Source organism: Ictalurus furcatus, chromosome 19, assembly GCF_023375685.1.
Source record: "Ictalurus furcatus strain D&B chromosome 19, Billie_1.0, whole genome shotgun sequence".
NCBI lineage: Eukaryota > Metazoa > Chordata > Actinopteri > Siluriformes > Ictaluridae > Ictalurus > Ictalurus furcatus.
Genome location: NC_071273.1, coordinates 8,511,459 through 8,530,828, shown reverse-complemented (window position 1 = coordinate 8,530,828; position 19,370 = coordinate 8,511,459). Strand labels below are relative to the sequence as shown.

At 37.4% G+C, this 19,370-nt stretch overlaps 1 protein-coding gene across 2 annotated transcripts; it reads right to left on the bottom strand.

The window, feature by feature from the left end:
* Positions 1-2,310: 2,310 nt before the first annotated feature.
* LOC128623588 (twinfilin-1) lies at positions 2,311-16,485 on the bottom strand. 2 transcript variants are annotated; one of them, XM_053650706.1, is made up of 9 exons: positions 15,466-16,485; positions 13,234-13,311; positions 12,943-13,116; positions 10,935-11,030; positions 9,353-9,457; positions 6,474-6,599; positions 5,092-5,242; positions 3,622-3,743; positions 2,311-3,539 (listed from the first exon to the last, which is right to left on the bottom strand). In XM_053650706.1, exons 2-9 carry the CDS (start codon positions 13,270-13,272, stop codon positions 3,372-3,374), a joined length of 981 nt encoding a protein of 326 aa, XP_053506681.1. In that variant the 5' UTR covers positions 13,273-13,311; positions 15,466-16,485; the 3' UTR covers positions 2,311-3,371. The 2 variants fall into 2 exon arrangements, with proteins under 2 accessions (XP_053506681.1, XP_053506680.1); XM_053650705.1 differs by having other exon boundaries at positions 12,943-13,121; positions 15,466-16,484.
* Positions 16,486-19,370: the final 2,885 nt, after the last annotated feature.

Sequence of the window (19,370 nt, the reverse complement as noted above, 5' to 3'; positions counted from 1 at the left end):
TGCACCAAACCCAACTCTGGTGTTTATTGCCAAAAAGCTCTATTTTGGTTTCATCTGACCATAGAACCTGATCCCATTTGAAGTTCCAGTAGTGTCTGGCAAACTGAAGATGGTTGAGTTTGTTTTTGGATGAGTGTAGAGGCTTTTTTCTTGAAACCCTTCCAAACAACTTGTGGTGATGTAGGTGACTTCAGACTGTAGTTTTGGAGACTTTCTGACCCCAAGACGCAAGTAACTCTGTGCTGTGATCCTTGGAGATTTTTTGGCCACTCAAACCATCCTCTTCATGGTGCGTTGAGACGATATAGACACACGTCCAATTCCAGGTTGATTCATAACATTTCCAGTTGACTGGAACTTCTTAATTATTGTCCTGATGGTGGAAATGGGCATTTTCAATGCTTGTGCTATTTTCTTATAGCCACTTCCCATTTTGTGAAGCTCAACAACCTTTTGCTGCACATCACAGCTATATTCCTTGGTCTTACCAATTGTTATGAATGACTAAGGGGATTTGGCCTATGTATTACATTCATATTTATACCTTTGTGAAACAGGAAGTCACGGTTGAACAATTTCCTGTTCTTAGTCACTCAGGTGTACTAAAAACATTTAAAATATCGAAGGGAATATACTTCAAATATATTTTTCTCATATGTATGCATAGGGGTGCCAATAATTGTTGCACACTTATATGTATATATATATATATATATATATATATATATATATATAAGTTAAATATAAGAGATGCACTGATACCACATTTCGATACCAATAACCCATACCGATAGTTCTGCCTTTTATGCCTTCTTTTAAATGAATAATAATTAATTCCATAATTCTAAAGGAAATGCAAATAAAAACTTTATTCTCTCCCTTTCACCAAGTTGTTTCACAGTAACTGGTCTCATAAACAGAAAACACATTACTTTAACATGAACACATGAACTAAATTCTGAAGATTAAAGTAAGATTTGACCGAACTGACTGAATTGTAAAAATCCTCCTGTTAGTCTCACATTCACTCGCCACAAACAAAAGCATTTCTACTTCATCATTGACATCAAACTGGTAATATATAATATAAACTTTTTATATATATTAACTGGATATGAAATACACTACAAATATATTTTTTCTGTGCAATATATACTTTTATATCAACTCATCTTCATTTAAATCTTTCAACGTTGTACTGGTCCTTTAATTCAGCGCGGCAAAAAATAAAAAACAAAAAATTTGACTCGACACCAAAACTTCCGCCTCACTGCTGCTCACTTCTGGTGTAAAATTTTAGCGGTGCAGAGATTACAGAGCTTACAAACTGCAGTTTTGTCGTCATTCCACACAAGAGACATCTTCTTTACAAACGGCACGATATCTATGTGTTTTCCCGCCCTCTTTTGATTGACAGGATATAATCGGCCCTGAACATTGGATGTTTTTAAATGACCGATGGCGTGAAAAATTGCCTTTATCGGCTGATACATCGGTGCATTTGTCTCTCTCTCTCTCTCTCTCTCTATATATATATATATGTAAAATTATATATTGGATAAACTCGTGTTTTGTTTGCAATTGTTTGAGATCCATGAGAGCAGAGTATTTTTGTGAATTTTTTGAACAAAATATCAAAAGGTTAAACAATAAAGACAATTTTTCTTTGCACATATTTACCCAGGGTGCCAATATTAGTGGAGGGCACTGTATATGTATACAAATTGAGCAGTGCTGTTGCACAGCAGGTAGCATTGCCACCTCACAGCTCTAGGGTCCCTGGTTCAATCCTGAGCTTGAGTGTTTGGAGTTTCTCATGTTTCCACATGTATGCGTGGGTGTCCTACCAGCTCCCAAACACATTCCAGTAGGTATATTGGCTAGACTAACATCATAATTGAAATTGGTCATGTTTTTGAATGCATTTTTTTGTTGCCAATGTGTACAAAGTGAGGCAAGAACTTGGAAAAAATGCTCTCCAGACTGACTGTTTGGTGATGCTCTTAAGAAAGTGGTAGTTATGTTTCAATGGTATTCATCAGGGAGGACACATGTCCATGTTCTTTTGTGCCTCACTACATTAATATCACACAGAGTTTAACATTCCTACTCAGCCTAGTCAAAGCATGTCAAGAGTATAACAAAAAAAGACAGAAATATGCCTATTATTCCCCAAATTTGCCTGTCAAACCTCCATTCACACAATTTGTGCAACTGAAACAAAAAGATTGAGGGATATGATATAAATATTTTAATCTTCCTATGTCATTAAATTCATTTGTTAAAAAACATTTGAGACGTGACAAAATGTACCAGACTGTATTTACTTCATTAACACACTAGTACAAGAATAATAGTGGTTTGTCTATTCAGTAGATGGATTCCTGTTCTGTATCCCCTTCATTTAGAAGATGTTTTAAAAGTCATAGATCTTCACAGAAATGCTGAACAAAGTCAATGTATATATAATGTGGACATAAATGTCATGGAGTGTATTTGAAACATTATATTAGACAAAAAGGAGGGCTGCTAAGACAAATGACACCTGATTGAAGAGGTTAAACAACATGATCTGGACATTACCAAACGTTCAGGCTTAGAAAAATAGAATTTCAACAAGATTTCTTATCAGAAAATTCCCTTTTTGTGTTATCAAACAACTTTACATTATAAATTTTTTTTTTTGTTATTTATATACCTACACTTATAAAATAATTAAATTCTTCATCATGTGTGGCACTTCATTAAACTCCTTCATTAAAATAACATGACTTCAGTGGAAGAGGCTACTCAGCCTAGATGTCAGGACATTATTGATTAACTTGATTAAATGCTTCAGGGCATTATTTCGGTTGCTTGGGAGCAAACACACTGATCTGAAGAAATGAGAAAACAGATCTAACTGGTTGGCCTGGAATGAGAAGTTACTCAAATACGAATTATACTCAATAGTTAAAGAGAGTTTATCACTCTCAGTTAGAATGTTAACAGGCATAGAATGTCAGAAACAGGCATAAAACCAGAGGCCCATATACACAAAGCATGTCTGCACCTTTCTACTAAATGCTTTGTAAATAACATCTCAACTCTGAACTTAGCACCTGCTTTTAAACATCATTCAGGCTAAAATGTGTTTAAAATGTGTTTGAGAAGTGAATCAATTTCCAAAATAAGCAGTGTAAGTACATGTAGTGTGTAATCATTAATTTCACAGATCCCTGAACGAGCTGCTCATTCAGGCTATATCCTAGTGTAGTGTTTTCCTTTGTGCATAGATACACAATTCTATGGAGACACGAGTTAACGGATTTAAGGTAGAGTAGGAGTTCTAAAAAGGTTCATCATACAAGCTGGACCATTGCTAAGCAGTGTTAATCATCATCCCCTGCATCCCCCGGAGCACGCGTGATTCTGCGGCCCCCCCTCTTCCCAGTGGGACCCTTGGGTTTGGCGAAGGCTTGTTTGTGCGCATGCTGCTTTGGGTGCACTTCTTCATACATGTAGTCACTGGTGAGTTCATCACCATTATCAATCTCCAACTATAGAAATGTAGAAATGGTTTTGAAATAGACAATACCCAAGGTGTATTTTTAAAATTGCTTGTGCATGCCATGTCTTTACCTTTTTGGCAATGTCAATCTGCAGTTTGTTTTCCACAGTGTCTATGAGGGGGTTTTTGCAGCTGGAGTACAACATCCTCTCCCGAATGCTGCATTTGTAACCAGGCATCGAGTATATAAACACTGCAAACATGCACAATGCATGACTGGCATTAAAGAATGGCATTAATTACAGAGGGGGGAAAAACTAACACAAAAAACCACTACACATAAAAACAGTATTAGAAAACAGTATTATTCAAAACATAATTAACATGTTCTCCCTGATAATCACAAGCTCCTAATTTTACAGAACATATCTCAAGACCATTATCACAGAATCACACATTGGCCTTAGAAAATTAGGAAAATATTGTCTTAATAGTTGTTGTTGGGGGGTAGTGGGAGGTAGGGTAGGGAGGCACGGACCTCCTAGAGCTGCATGCCTTTAAGTATTTCCTATGACTAGGACATGCTAGCTATTTCAGATGCTAGCAATTTCAACACTGGTTCATGACTGTCGAATTCTGTGTAAAGCTGGCAGAATTAACTTTTTCTTCTTTTTCGCGTATCCCAGCAAGTTAGGAGGTTGGGGTTAGACAGCAGCGTTAGCCATGATACGGTGCCCCTGGAGCAGAGAGGGTTAAGGGCCTTGCTCAAGGGCCCAACAGTGGCAGCTTGGCAGTGCTGGGTGCCTGAACCCCCGACCTTCTGATCAGTAACCCAGTAACCCAGAGCCTAAACCGCCAAGCCACTTCCCCTGCGGAGTATGTATACATACATACTCAACAAATATATATAAATATATATATATAAATTCTGTATAAATTTTATATATTTTATTTCCAGCAAATTTCTTAACGTGTACATATTTGTTTTATCATAAAAACATTCAACAACTGAGACATGAACTGAACAAGTTTCAGAGGACTGCACCAGATTGGTCAGATCTTGCTGTGAGATGTTACTCCACTCTTCCACCAAGGCATTTGCAAGTTCTCGATCACGTTTGGGGGGGACACACGGTTACACGTGGTTTGCCACTGCAACGATGATCAGCTGTCCTTCCTGTCTCCCTGTAGCACTGTCTTAGGCGTCTTACATTACAGACTTTACAGTTTATTGCTCTGGACACATCTGCAGGTCTATGGCATGTTCACGCAGGTGAGCAGGAACCCTAGGCATTTTCTTCTGGTGTTTTTCAGAGTCAGTAGAAAAGTCTCTTTAGTGTCCTAAGTTATTGTAACTGTGACCTTAATTGCTTACCACCCGTAAACTGTTCGTATCTTAAGGACTGTTCCATAGTTGCATGTGCAATATTCTTTACAGTTCATTGAACAAGCATGAAAAAACATCGTTTAAACCTTTTTTCAATAAAGATCTGTAAAGCTTATTTGGATTTTACAAAATTACCTTTAAAATACAGTCTCCAGAAAAAGGGACATTTGTTTTTTTACTGAGTATATATATAAATGAACAGCAAATGTCTTACCTGTGGACTCGAGGTAGTCTCCTTCATGTGAGTGTTTGTAGAGGAAGAAGTGGTACCGTGCAGCATCTTTAGGGATTCGTTTAGGCAGGTCACGTAACTCTGTCGGAGCCGTGTTGGTTAACTTGATGCACTCTTTTGGAAAATCAATTTCCTGTACCAAGCAAATTCAAATTATAATATACACTATACAGTTGCAATCAAAATTATTCAACCCCCATTGCAAATCAGGTTTATTGTCAAAATTTACAGAATTTCAGCTGTTTGCAATGAACAAATCAAACAAAAGCAATTGAAATAGTTCAACACAACGAATGCTTCAAGTGGTTTCCCCAAATTCAACTGAAAATGCAACTTCTAATGACTTCTCCAGTTTCAAAATTAATCAACCCCCTGAATACAATCCCTCACAACAGCAAAAATATGCAAAACAGGTGCTGTTTCTAATCAAGAGCTTCATTAGTTGCACCAGGTGTGCTTGAGCTGGAACACATGAAATACCTGAACTGGCTAGGGGCAGAAAATTCCTGAAATTAGAAGAAGGAAGCTATCAATGGCTGCAACCAGATTTCTGAGAATATTACTGAACTGGAGGCCATTGCTCATGAGGAATGGGCTAAGATTCCTCAGGAATATTACCAGAAGCTTTGCATCTCATTTGCATCAGGTCATAACAGCAAAAGGGTGCTCTACTAAGAACCACATAGAAAATCTCTGGTGGGATTTGAAGAAGGCGGTTGCAGCACGCAAACCCAAGAATATTACTGAACTGGAAGCCATTGCTCATGAGGAATGTGCTAAGGTTCCTCAGGAACGCTGCCAGTAGCTGGTGTCTGGCTATGCATCTCGTTTGCAGCAGGTCATAACAGCAAAATAGTGCTTTACTAAGGACTAAAGATGCTTTCCATGAAGCGGTTGAATAATTCTGAAACTGGAGAAATCATTCTAAGTTGCATTTTCAATTGAATTTGGGGAAACCACTAGAAGCATTTGCTGTGTTTAACTATTTCAATTGCTTTTGTTTGATTTGTTCATTGCAAACAGCTGAAAGTCTGTCAATTTTGACAATAAACCTGATTTGCAATGGGAGTTGGATAATTTTGATTGCAACTGTAGTGTGAGGTTGTGCTTAAAGTTAATCACCCTCACAAGAAATTACTGTAAGAATCCACTAGAGGTCAGTGTTGGGCATAGATGACACCTGGAGACATTATCATGCAACAGAAAACACTTCTGACAACACTGATATATTCATGTGTTGAGTTTGTCAACATCTCAAAGCAAATGATCAAATGACATTCTCAAATGCTCAGTTAAAGTGAAAGTTATTATATAGGTAGATGTATGACAGTGGTACATTTGTGTAATAAGTAGGAGTTGCTTACGAGCTGAACATAGTTAATCCTTTTGTCTCTGAATTTCTCCAAGGCCTCAATGGCATCTCTTTGCATGGGGAAAGCTACGCCCTGCAAAGTCTGCTGCTTTGTGTCCAAGTGGATGTCTGTCTGCACCTGTAAGAGCATACAACACACACACATACGCACACATGCACACACGCACACACAATTAGTGATGATCACGCTGACTGCAGTTGTGCTGGTATAAATTTTGAGTACAATTTCAACATCAAAATCTGCTCCTATTCCAAACACATGTAGGGAACAGTTTATATAATGACAAGTGCTTCCGCCTATTCCTCCATTCACTACACAATGCCTCCATCTGTATTTGTTTAGAACACATTATCTATTCATCCTGAATAAAGTATTCGTCTCTACCATACACACAACATACATTTTACAGAGGCTGCAGGAGATGGAACTGCTTTTACGTCCATCTACTTAGTAAAAGTGGCCTTACTCTGCCCCAAATATAGCTTACTGCACTGAGATCTGCCCTGTGAATCTCAATGAAATGTTTTGAAAATGGCTGCCTGTCCATCTAACATGGTCACTTAATGAAGACAAGCTGTATTTTTATTTGTCAGCATGTACATTGTGCTGCATGCTCCGAATTTGGCTCCAGGAGTTGGTGCAAACAAGAGAGCATCTACAGTCAGTTCCAGAATTACTGGCATCCATGGTAAACAATGTTTCTGTCATCAACTGCTGTTTTCCTTGGTCAACCTGTTCGATGTCTGGTTGTTAGTACACCAGGGGTTTCTTTCTTTTTCAGGACATTCCAAATTGTTGTACTCACTATACACAATGCTTGTGCATGTCCATGGCTCAAACCATCAGTAGACATTCAGTGTTATTAATTGTTTAAACAATATATCTAACAGGGCACACCTTGGCAACATGTCAGTCACATGCTCCAGTATTTTTGATCACTTTAAAAATGGATGGGTTCAAACAAAACGTTGCCATGTTCTAAGTCTTTAACACAACTAGATGTACAGTATCTCACAAAAGTGAGTACACCCCTCACATTTTTGTAAATATTTGATTATATCTTTTCATGTGACAGCACTGAAGAAATGACACGTTGCTACAATGTAAAGTAGTGAGTGTACAGCTTGTGTAACAGTGTAAATTTGCTGTCTCCTCAAAACCGCTGTCTAAACCGCTGGCAACAAAAGTGAGTACACCCCTAAGTGAAAATGTCCAAATTGGGCCCAATTAGCCATTTTCCCTCCCCGGTGTCATGTGACTTGTTAGTGTTACAAGGTCTCAGGTGTGAATGGGGAGCAGGTGTGTTAAATTTGGTGTCATCACTCTCACACTCCCCCATACTGGTCACTGGAAGTTCAACATGGCACATCATGGCAAAGAACTCTCTGAGGATCTGAAAAAAGAATTGTGGCTCTACATAAAGATGGCCTTCAAGATGGTATTCCAGCATGATAACGACCCCAAACACACCTTCAAGACGACCACTGCCTTGCTAAAGAAGCTGAGGGTGAAGGTGATGGACTGGCCAAGCATGTCTCCAGACCTAAACCCTATTGAGCATCTGTGGGGCATCCTCAAACAGAAGGTGGAGAAGCACAAGGTCTCTAACATCCACCAGCTCCGTGATGTAGTCATGGAGGAGTGGAAGAGGACTCCAGTGGCAACCTGTGAAGCTCTGGTGAACTCCATGCCCAAGAGGATTAAGGCAGTACTGGAAAATAATTGTAGCCACACAAAATATTGACACTTTGGGCCCAATTTGGACATTTTCACTTAGGGGTGTACTCACTTTTGTTGCCAGCGGTTTAGACATTAATGGCTGTGTGTTGAGTTATTTTGAGGAGACAGCAAATTTACACTGTTACACAAGCTGTACACGCACTACTTTACATTGTAGCAAAGTGTCATTTCTTCAGTGTTGTCACATGAAAAGATATAATCAAATATTTACAAAAATGTGAGGGGTGTACTCACTTTTGTGAGATACTATATATATCAAGAAATGAAAGCTGAAACTCCTATTGTCTCATATTCATCTTTTGATCTCAAACCCACGTCTTCAGTGAAAAGCAAAGACAAAAGCATTGGCATTGCCGTTCGAGGGGATTGTACAGTATATAGCCATTGCCTGATTTACGAAGGCCAACACACTCTTATCTCATTTCATATGTGCATTCTCTAATCTTCCCCATGTTAATAAATGACTACGGAAATTTGGCCATAGTCACCTCAGATTTACACCCTGCTGAAACCTGAAGTCATGGATGGCCTTGCAAGAGTTCCTAAACACTTTTTTATTTATTTATTTTTTTTAAATCAATTTGTTGATAATATTTCTACTGGTGAAAATAACTGATATGATGGTTTTGTTAAAAATAAATTTATATATAGTTTTTTTTTTCATAAACCTTTACATCTTTACCAGGGGTGCCAATAATTTCTGCCTGCATGTATTTTCAGGCACGCGAAACACAACACTGAAACGTGCTAGGAGTATGAGCATCACCGCTGGTTGCCATAGCTGTAACATGCAGGCACTGGAGATATGGAGACAGATGGGACCATCCACAGCTGAGAGAATAAAACAGTGATCGAGGCCAGATCTAAACCAGCGAGCGATCTATTCAACATGCAGTGCAAAATCAATGGTCACATGTTCGCTCCCAGCCACCATTTTGAAGGACAACGTTTACTCAGTAAAGCCCGTGTGTGTCTGTAACTTGTAGAAATCATAAAGTTGAATCAATATAATTGGTGCGCTTATTTTACTTGAGCCTATTAGTACAGTGTAAGCGATGGCTTTATTTATTTTCGGCCGACAAAATTAAGTTCTGTGCATCTAGGTCTTACTAGATGTCATGCAGCGGTACCTCACTGAGTTTGATTTGCCTCAGTTCCTCCTCAGCAGCAGTCAGTGGGAGTGGAGCAGCCTGGGACGCCAAGTACCTTTTATAGCCGTTTAGTGATACATCATCCTGCACAGAGACAGGACTGTTAGTATTCTTTTTCCTCTTCTTATTATTATCATCAGCAACAACATACTACAAAAGCAACAATAACAACTTGTTTATTATGCCAAAGTCTTAGAGGATACACATCTAAATAAAATAAAAGTCACAAAGTTCTCACATTATATATATACACACACACACACACACACACACACACACATTCAACAAGCACTTTATTAGGAACACTATACTTATACTGGGTAGGGCCTCCACTTGCTCTCAATTCAGCCTCAATACTTTGTGGCATTATTCCTTAATCTTTCTCTCTCTCTCTCTCATATACATTATATATACATACATATTATATAAGATTAAGGAATAATGCACTACTAATAACATAAGGAATTACATACTAATTGAGCATTTACAGACAATCAAAGTTAAATAGGTAAAAGGTAGCTGCTTGGTGTCTTCATCTTTGATTTTATATGACACTCTACGAAGGCACATAATAGAGCACTAGCCTCTCTGTCAAGATTAAAATGAATTGCACTTTGCACTGTTCCTGCATAGTGAAATATGACATCAGTACATGGAGCTCACACTTTGGATTAGTTGAGTTTTCATAACTGTTATTACAGTATTATATACACATATAATATACCTGTAGTCACAAATTACTTTAAAATCATGATCTTGATTCATTTCTCACTGCAATTAGATTCAAGAGCTCCCTCATTCTCCCCTCAATGACCTTTAGCATTATACCATATGATAATAACCTAAAGTATCGTTAGGATATGAAAAAAAAAAAAAAGAAGTGGAGAAACAATCCTGGAAAGCTAAACTATGACTGAATATTGTGTAGTGTAGTGAGAATGAACTCGTTTTTCCTAAACAGAAATGTAATAATATGTAGGGAATATTAAATTCCCAATTAATAAGCAAACAACATATAAACGTATGAAAAAAAAAATGAACGGGGCGAGTGACGTGATACACATACCCTACAAGATGCTTATAAGTTGCTATCAGCAATAGAATAGAAAGAAATTATGACTTTGGGAGAACACTGCGCTCTTGGCATCTTAATTAAAATTTCGTTCTCAATAGCAGTTACTGTTGTATTTTTGCTCTTTAGGCTGCTCCAGTACAAATGTGCAGTACATCAATAATTCAAAATGTAAACAAATTGTATTCACGAACATCTGCTAGGAGAATACCATGCTCTGCTGCAGTGAGAATTTAATAAATAGCAATTCTAAGCCAAAAAAAAAAAAATCATGATCCTTATATCATCAAGAGCCGAAATGGGAATATTTAACATTTTGTCTGCATGTCCACTTAAATCTGTATTACTGCTGTCCCCATTCCTATCCACAATAGTGGCTAAGCAGGGATATTGTGTAATTTGTTTCAAATTGTAAAATGTCCTCATGCATGTGAATTCAAAGGTTTTATAATGACTACACAGACGCAATCTGCCTCCCTTAGACAGTACCTTTACTGTGCCGAAGAGCTCCTCTTTTATGTGGCTGCCACCAAATTCCTTTTTCAGTGTGGCCCTAGTAGCAGCATACAGCATCTTCTGACGAACCTGACAACACCATTACAATGGGCAAAACAAATCGAAAATTAGTTGAAGAATAAGTAATATTATAATAAGAAGAAGAAGAAGAAGAAGAATTTAGAATCTATATCCTGAATTTATATGTTTCTGTAAAGCTGCTTTGGGACAATGTCCATTGTTATATGCGCTGTACAAACAAAACAATTGAACTGAATTGAAAATAAATGTAAATATAATACATATACTAACTGAAGCATGTGCAGGAAATGTTTTAGTTTCACAGTGATGTGTGTTTTTGGTTTTTGGAACTTGCTATCTTCCTGCTGGCTGTGAAATACAACTGGGTTATTGAAACCCGGCGGGAGAAAAATTAGAATTGCAAATTTTCTATGCAAAGCAGGATGAAATCACAACAATCTATTTTCTGTGTCTGACCCCGCATCTATATGAATAATACTTCAACATTATCAGCTACATCATAATGTTTTGGAGCAATGTAATGTTTAGTTATTAATAGATAATACTGCGTGCCAAAGAGTTGAAACTGAAGTGGTTCTCAAACAGAATTCAGGCCTGCGGAGTTCATTTGTAATTACTACGGTGCCAAAGCACCATGTGTGGTCTTTAATAGCTACTCTTAGGAGAAAACTTTTCCAGCCCGAGACACTGCCCACAACAAAAACCATGGAGCCTGCTGCATCTGTATAAGTATATATTTGTAATTATATGTCTAACTCTCCACATCCACAAGGCAGTTATGCTTCTATTTTTAATGTAACCAGTGAGTAGTTGGGCCTTATGTTCTTATATACACAATTTACTATTTTAATGTTAAAAAATGTGTGAAATATTTAGCTTATTTTTAATAATGTTATCATGATACACTGAATGACTGTTGATATTTGGAAAGCCTGTTTCTACAGACGGGTGTCAAAATAAAAAACAGCCCTGTTATGCTGTGTTTTTTGTTTCTTGCTTGCATGGTTTGGGTTGACTCCAATCGAAGCATCAGTGTTAATCAATACAAAGTTACTCTGACTGATCACCTTTATCTTATGATGAAACCTTTTTGTTCTGTTTTGTTCCAGGATCAATGGCCCCATCTACATGCATCAGTGAATCATTTGATCTTGCTGTGACCTAGGCCCTGATTGGATCAATTCCAAAATCTAATCAGCTCATCCTCTGGTTACAATTATAAATACGTAGGAATCATACAAACATTCAAGTTTATTCGACAAATGGATAAATGAACAACCTGAAAACAAAATGCCTCATCTACCTACTGCCGAGGGCTAATAATAAAAATTATGTAAATAATACGCTATGGCCTTCGCAGTCATGAGATCACAACCCAGTTGAACAACTACAGGAGATGTTGACAATGCTAGACAATGACCTTCAACACCATCATCATCATCAATATCAAAACACCAGTTGAAGGAATATCTTTTGAAAGAATAGTTAGTACAGTCAGAGAGACTTGTAGAACTCTGGCAAATGTGTATTGTAGCTGTTCTAGTGGACCTGTAGTGACCCAAAAACTCACTAACACACACTATATAGCTTTTTCCCTCTGTATATTTTACATTCAACATGGGTCTTTCAAAGCATAGGTTTCTAGCCAAGCTACAATGCTTTTATGGCACAGATTTCGGATGTACAGGGGGTAAAAATATAAATAAATAAATAAAGAATATAAAGGCAGCTATTTTGCCCTGGTTCACAATAGTGAATCCTTGAGGACACATTTAACCTGTACCTCAGGGAACAAAAACAGTGTCTTATGTACTGATAAGTGTACCATAACCGTTTTTTTTCCTCAGAGAGGACTCCATTCAAAGATGAATGTGTTACAGCTTGTTAAGTTTAACTAAACATATAAAATCTTGTCCTGTATCTTCCTGGGGACACTATATTTACACTACGTTATACTCACGGCAGAATGATCCGGGGACCATGCTAGGAAGATCCACTCATAGCCCTGATTATTGGTGCTGTCCAGCCTGTAGAGGACGTACGAAGGCATGTCATCCTCCAAGAGAGGCAGGATGTAACTGTCCCATTCCAGCTCCCATTTTTGCGCTGCAGTTCTGGTTCCTCCCAACACAAGCTGTTCTGAAGAACACAGCAGAACTGTAGGCTCAACACGGAGATCTCTCTTCACCTTATATGGATTCTGATAGTCACAAACCAAACCACAGAGCTTAGAGTCAGCCTTCAAACCTACCGTTTTCAATGACCACCTTAATGAGTCTGTACTCTCCATTCCGTGCCTTGGTGAAGATCTCCTTCACCTCTGCCGTGGCTGTTGATACAGAGCAAAAACAACAAAACAATCTGACCACTTGTACATAAGAAAGTATTAATCAGATCAATAAGTTGACTGATTCATTGTTTTTGGCGATTAATCAGCACCAATAAGTGCTTTCAAAATCCAAACAGTTTTTACCGGTTGTCTCTGTTGTGGGAGAGATGGAGAAGGGTCTGCTGTCATTATACAGTATTAGAGCAGCCTCTAGAGGCAAAATAAAAACTAGCAAATTTTGTTGTGTTATTTGAAGTGTCTTTTTTTTATTAATTTTGAATGTCTCCATTTTTATTTGTTATTTGGAGTGTATATGTGTAGTATATATAGTGTAGTGTAGTTTTATATATATATATAACTATTTATACATTTATTTAATTTTAAAAACTACAGTACATTTTCTTGGTACAGTCAGGACTTTTTATTTTTGTAATAAAGTTCAGCAATATTTTTAGGGATGTACCAAATGTTCGGCAACCTAAATTATTCGGCCGAAAATAGCAACAAAAGCATTTTCGGTGTTCGGCCAAATAAGTGAAAAGGCCGAATAAATTTCACCGAACAATGACGAGATTGATGAATGCACCAAATAGTCTAGCAACCAGTGTGAAACGCACAAATTTCACGACCTCCACTTACAGCAGCGCGCTTGGAGCGATGAGGGGGCACGCGCATGCACGAGCTACGTGCACGAGCGCATGCTCTTCGGATGTTGACAACCGTGACATTGTTTACTGTGGACACGTGCGTTTGTTTTGTTTCTGTTCTGGAGTATCCTGTCACGTTGCGAGACGTAAGAGAGTAGAGTACGGAAGCAGGTAAAGACCTATTTATTTAAGGGAACATAACATTAACAACGTATCTAACTATACTATATCCACTATAATACTCCGCGAGGTGTACAGGGATGCGAGCAGTATATATCCCCAATATAATCAGCCGTATAGAACCGAATAGAACCATTTTCTGCACTCTTGTCAATGCACTTTTTAATGCACTTTTTTGTTGTAGGCTACAGAGTGTTACAATCTTTCAGCAGTCAGTTATAGGCCTAACATCGGCTATTCAAGGGGGATCAAAGATGACCACATCAAAATATTTTTATTTTACTCATTTATTTATTTAAAGTTATATTGTGCCTTGTTGGTAGCCTATGCCTGCTGGAATGAAAAAAAAAATGTTCAGTGTTAAATAAATACTTTGAAATTGTAGTTTCTGTAATTGATTTTTTTCTTTGAAAAGCAAGACAAAATAGTAAAAAGCACATTTTGACTATTTAGTTTATGCAATAGTGAAAAAAAATGGTAAAATAAATGGAAAAAACACGAAAACGTGTTTTGTATTCGGCCAAGTTATTCATTATATTCGGCTTCGGCCAAGAATTTTCATTTCGGTGCATCCCTAAATATTTTACTTTGAGTGTTATGTTTTCATTCAGTGTCAATTTTAAAAAATATCAATTGATTAATCGGTTATCGGCAGGTACTGCCCAGCTTAGTTACCTGTATGAGCCAAATCCACTATCGGTCCACCTCTAGATAATTCTCTCACACACATAATAGAGTTAAGAAGTAAAGTAGAAACCTCTGAAGGGCCACTGTTTATACATTTGTATCCCAGATTTTGCATTCTAGTGGTTCATAACATCCAAAAACAAACGATTTTTGATTTTGCAGTCAGTATGCCTCATGAAAAAAGAAAAAAAAAAAAAAAGTTAAAAAGTAATATTCTGTTATCTAAAAGACTGCGACCTTTCTAGAAATAAACAATAATATGATTTCCTAAAAAGGATGCCAGGCAGCTAAAGGAGTCCAGAGTCCAGTGCATTATTATCATTATTATTATTATTATTATTAAAGAAAAAAACCTTTGACCGCTCGGGGAAACGAGCTGTTGATGCAGCTGCACTGACGACCAAACAATCTTTCATTTGCATGGCTATATATGAGCAATAAAACTTGGATGACACTTGGCAGAGATTGCTCTCTCCATGGATCTGGTCCTGGTTAGTGTTTAACACTCTCTCCCAATGAAACGTTAACTGACGCCCGTGCGCAGCAGCGAATACTCCACAACCCACAATACAGCGAATTAAGTCGCTTGAAGCGGCTCCTAACAGAAACTTTTTTCATAAGAACTGATGAAAGAGTTTACCTTGGATGCCGGTCTGATGAGACATTTTACCGCTTCCTCAGCCTTTCGCAATTAAAAGCAGAAGAAAAGCGGAAGTGAAGAACTACACTCGACTTAGCCCAAGAGAACCGGCCTCTGTCGTGACGTCACCGCGTAGGGCGGCCCTCAGTCACGTGACGTGGCAGAACGTCGTTGACAGATTTTCCCCACCAGATAAGCTAACTATGCAAAACAGGCTACATCCCGACCTGGCCGGAATTACCAAATAAAAAAAATTGAAAAAAAAAAAGAGTGACTAATTTAATAGCGCTTATAATAGTGTAAAGGAAAGGCGTTATGTAAATGAAAAAAGCTCTAGTGTGTACAATGCCTTTCATAAATATTGACCTCTCCTGGTCGAAACGCTGTCTCACATTTTGTAGTGTTAGAACCTGGAATTTAAATTTAACTGGGATTTTATTTTACCATTTCATTTACACATCATGCCGAACATTTGAAGATGCATAGCCTAGTGTCTTTTCTTGCTATGTAGGCCAGTTTCAATTCATGAATGCACATACCATAGCTGCATTATCACATGTTGTCATACGATGCCAATGCCATTTTACTATTTAACAAAATACTCAATATTATTTATAAATAATTACAACTTGTTTAAATTACAAAAAAGAGAGAGAGAGAAATGCTAAATTATTTCAGATAGTGTTTCAATTTAAAGTAGTTTTGCCTATATATATTAAATAATCACATTTTGAGAGCCCTCTACGGATGACCTTCACCTTTTGTTATGTTAGTCATGCGAACTAGCGCTACTGCGCATGCGCACGAACTCAGTGAAGTGTTTTAGTATGCAGGTGTAAGCAAAGACTCGGATAAAATTAAGTGTGTCCTTTAACTCCCTAGCAGAACTAGAACTTCATCTCATTTGAAAAGACATGTTGAGTTAGTTAATGGGTTATTTACATGATATAACTTCTGATAAATTCATTAGTAAACTATGTAGCATTAGTCAAGCATATGACCAGCAAGGCTACAGACACTTTGATGTTTTCAGGCAAAATTGTACAGTCTAGTTGCTTTATACTAAATATCATCTTCTAACAGTTTTAGATAAGTAATAATTAACTTCGTAAAACGCATGAATTTCTTTTTAACATTTGAGTATATTTAAAACTCCGGTACCCTTAGTCCAACGACATACACTGTAGTCTGATTGGCATCTCCAAGTTGCTATGTGTATGTATGTATGTATGTGTGTGTGCCCTGTGATGGGCTGGCGTACACTGACCTGAGAGAGGTTGACTGTAAAGCCTGCCCACGGATAAAGATAAGATAATACTGTATTAATCCCCAGATGGAGAAATTAGGGAAAAACTTATCGTTCTAGTTATCAGAAAAAGAGACCAATCAGGATACGTGCTCTATCACACTCTCTCTCTCTCTCTCTCTCTCTCTCTACCTCATGTCACTTGCTCTCTCGAGAGCCAGTCTTAAATGTATTTATTTTTATTTTTATTAATTTTTTTTATTTATTTAATCATAACAAAAGCAACAAAAAAAACAAGCCATATATCACGAAAACAATACAAATAAAACCAAGAGCCAGAAGGGAAGAAAAAAAAGAAATATTTTTTTCTAAATTTCTACATTATTTAAAAGTGCCCCTCTTGACGTTAATGATAATGATAGAGTCTTTATTTAATCACATATACATATGCACAGTGAAATTCTTTTCTTCGCATACCCCAGCATGTCCAAAAAAAGAAGAAGAAGAAGAAGAAAAGAAGAAAATACATTAAATTACATAAAATGTTGAGGTGAGATTAAAAGTTAACAGGTGTCATTCGTTCAAATTATTTAAACACTAAAGACAGCATGTGATACTTTGGTGGCATTTGTATTCCTCCTACACAGTGTTAGCTCAATAAGACAGAAATTTTTTCCATATCATTCCTTGAGCCAGACAAAGAATATTCCCAACTTGCTGACCATAGAGATGTTATCATAGGTGCATATTTCTCAAGTTAAATTAATGGTTTAATTAAAGACTAAAGACTCTTCCTTTTTATCTTGTTTATCTTGTGGTTAGCTACAGAGTGAAATTTAAATGAACACTGGCCTGAAATCAGACTCCAATTAAGATAATGGTGTAATTATAAGTGAAAATATCTACTAATGTTCAGTAGTTTTATAGTAATATTTTGCCTGAATTCAATAGTTTAATAGTTTAAGCAGGCTGTGTTTCCTAAAAAAAAGATTATATGAATTCATTCATAGTAAAAATAACATGAAAGTGTAAGATAGATATCTATTTTCTACTGAATCACTGAAAATTATTAAATCAGTTTATGGATTAGTTGTCTTCTTAAGAAGATTCCTCCACAGTTAGAATATTAGTTATGATAAAGTAGGTGGAGTATCTATGGGAAAACCTCAGCCACAACAATAAAAGACAAAAACACATATATCATAATCATAACAATTGTACTAATATTCGCTATATTATGCTATCGCTATATTATTAACCTATTACATTAAATGTATAGTTAACAGTCTGGAGGCCTGGACAGGGGTCAGCATGGACAGTCTGACCTGTCTGTGACTACACAGCCCCATACGCAGCAAGCTGTGATGCACTGCGTTCTGACACCTTTCTATCATATCCAGCATTAACTTTTACAGCAATTTGAGCTACAGGAGCGCTTCTGTGGGATCGGACCAGACGGGCTAGTCTCCTCTCCCCACCTGCATCAGTGAGTCTTGCGTGCCCATGAGCCTGTCGCTGGGTTTGCTGGTTGTCCTTCCTTGGACCACTTCTGGTAGGTATTAACCACTGCATACCGGGAGCACCCCTCAAGACGTGCTGTTTTGGAAATACTCTAACCCAGTCATCTAACCCCTTGACAGGTGCAATTGTAATGAGATAATCAATGTTATTCATTTCAACCTGTCAGTGGTTTGTATATTATGTATTATTTTTAAATTTGTACTTGAGTTAGTTTCAGTATTCTAAAAATGGCTCCATATATTAGATGGACTGCGTAAAACAAAAGAGTTCCTCTAATGAAAGATTTTATATAAGCTTTTACTCAAAAAGAAAGAAAAATTACTGAATTATTCCCAGGACAATTATTGTAGTATATTGTAGTCTACACAGACCATGAAGTGCAGGGTGTGGGACTGTGCACTCCACCCTACATCTGGCTATATAAATACGTTATTACACTTTAGTGTTGGTTTTCATCTGCACTGCCCGTCTGTCTCTCTCTCTCTCTCTCTCTCTCTCTCTCTCCCTGTGTGTGTGTATACCACAAAGAGGAGGAAGGGGTGGTAGGATAGCAATGAATGTTGTGGATTAGAGGTTTCTACAGTATCTCCACACCCAGTCTGTAGAACAGAAGTAGAATAGACTCAACACCCTGTGAGTGTCCCAGTCAGCATAATGGCGTAATTACTACAGTACAGACTTAACAAGTTTTGTATTTTATTCTAATTTAATTTTATCCAAGTTTACAGGCCACTCGTGTAGTGGACTTTGAAGTCAAATCTTTTTTTCAAACTTTTAAAACATGACTCAGAACAGCGCAACATAGCTGTGTACTTGTGCAGTTTTGTATGTACACCCACCGCAGACTTTATTAGGAGCACCTGTACACCTATTAATTCATAGAAATATCCAATCAGGCAGTCATGTGACAGCAGCACAATACATAAAATCTTGCAGATAGAAGTTAAGAGCTTCAAATTAAACATCAGAATAGGGACATATTGTGAGCTCAGTGTTTGCTGGTACCAGATGACTTGTTTTGAGTATTTCAGAAACTGCTGATCTCCTTTCACACACAACAGATGGTAGCGTTTACACAGAATGATGAGGACAACCCAACACATCCAGTGAGTCACAGTTCTGTGGGTGCAAATGCCTT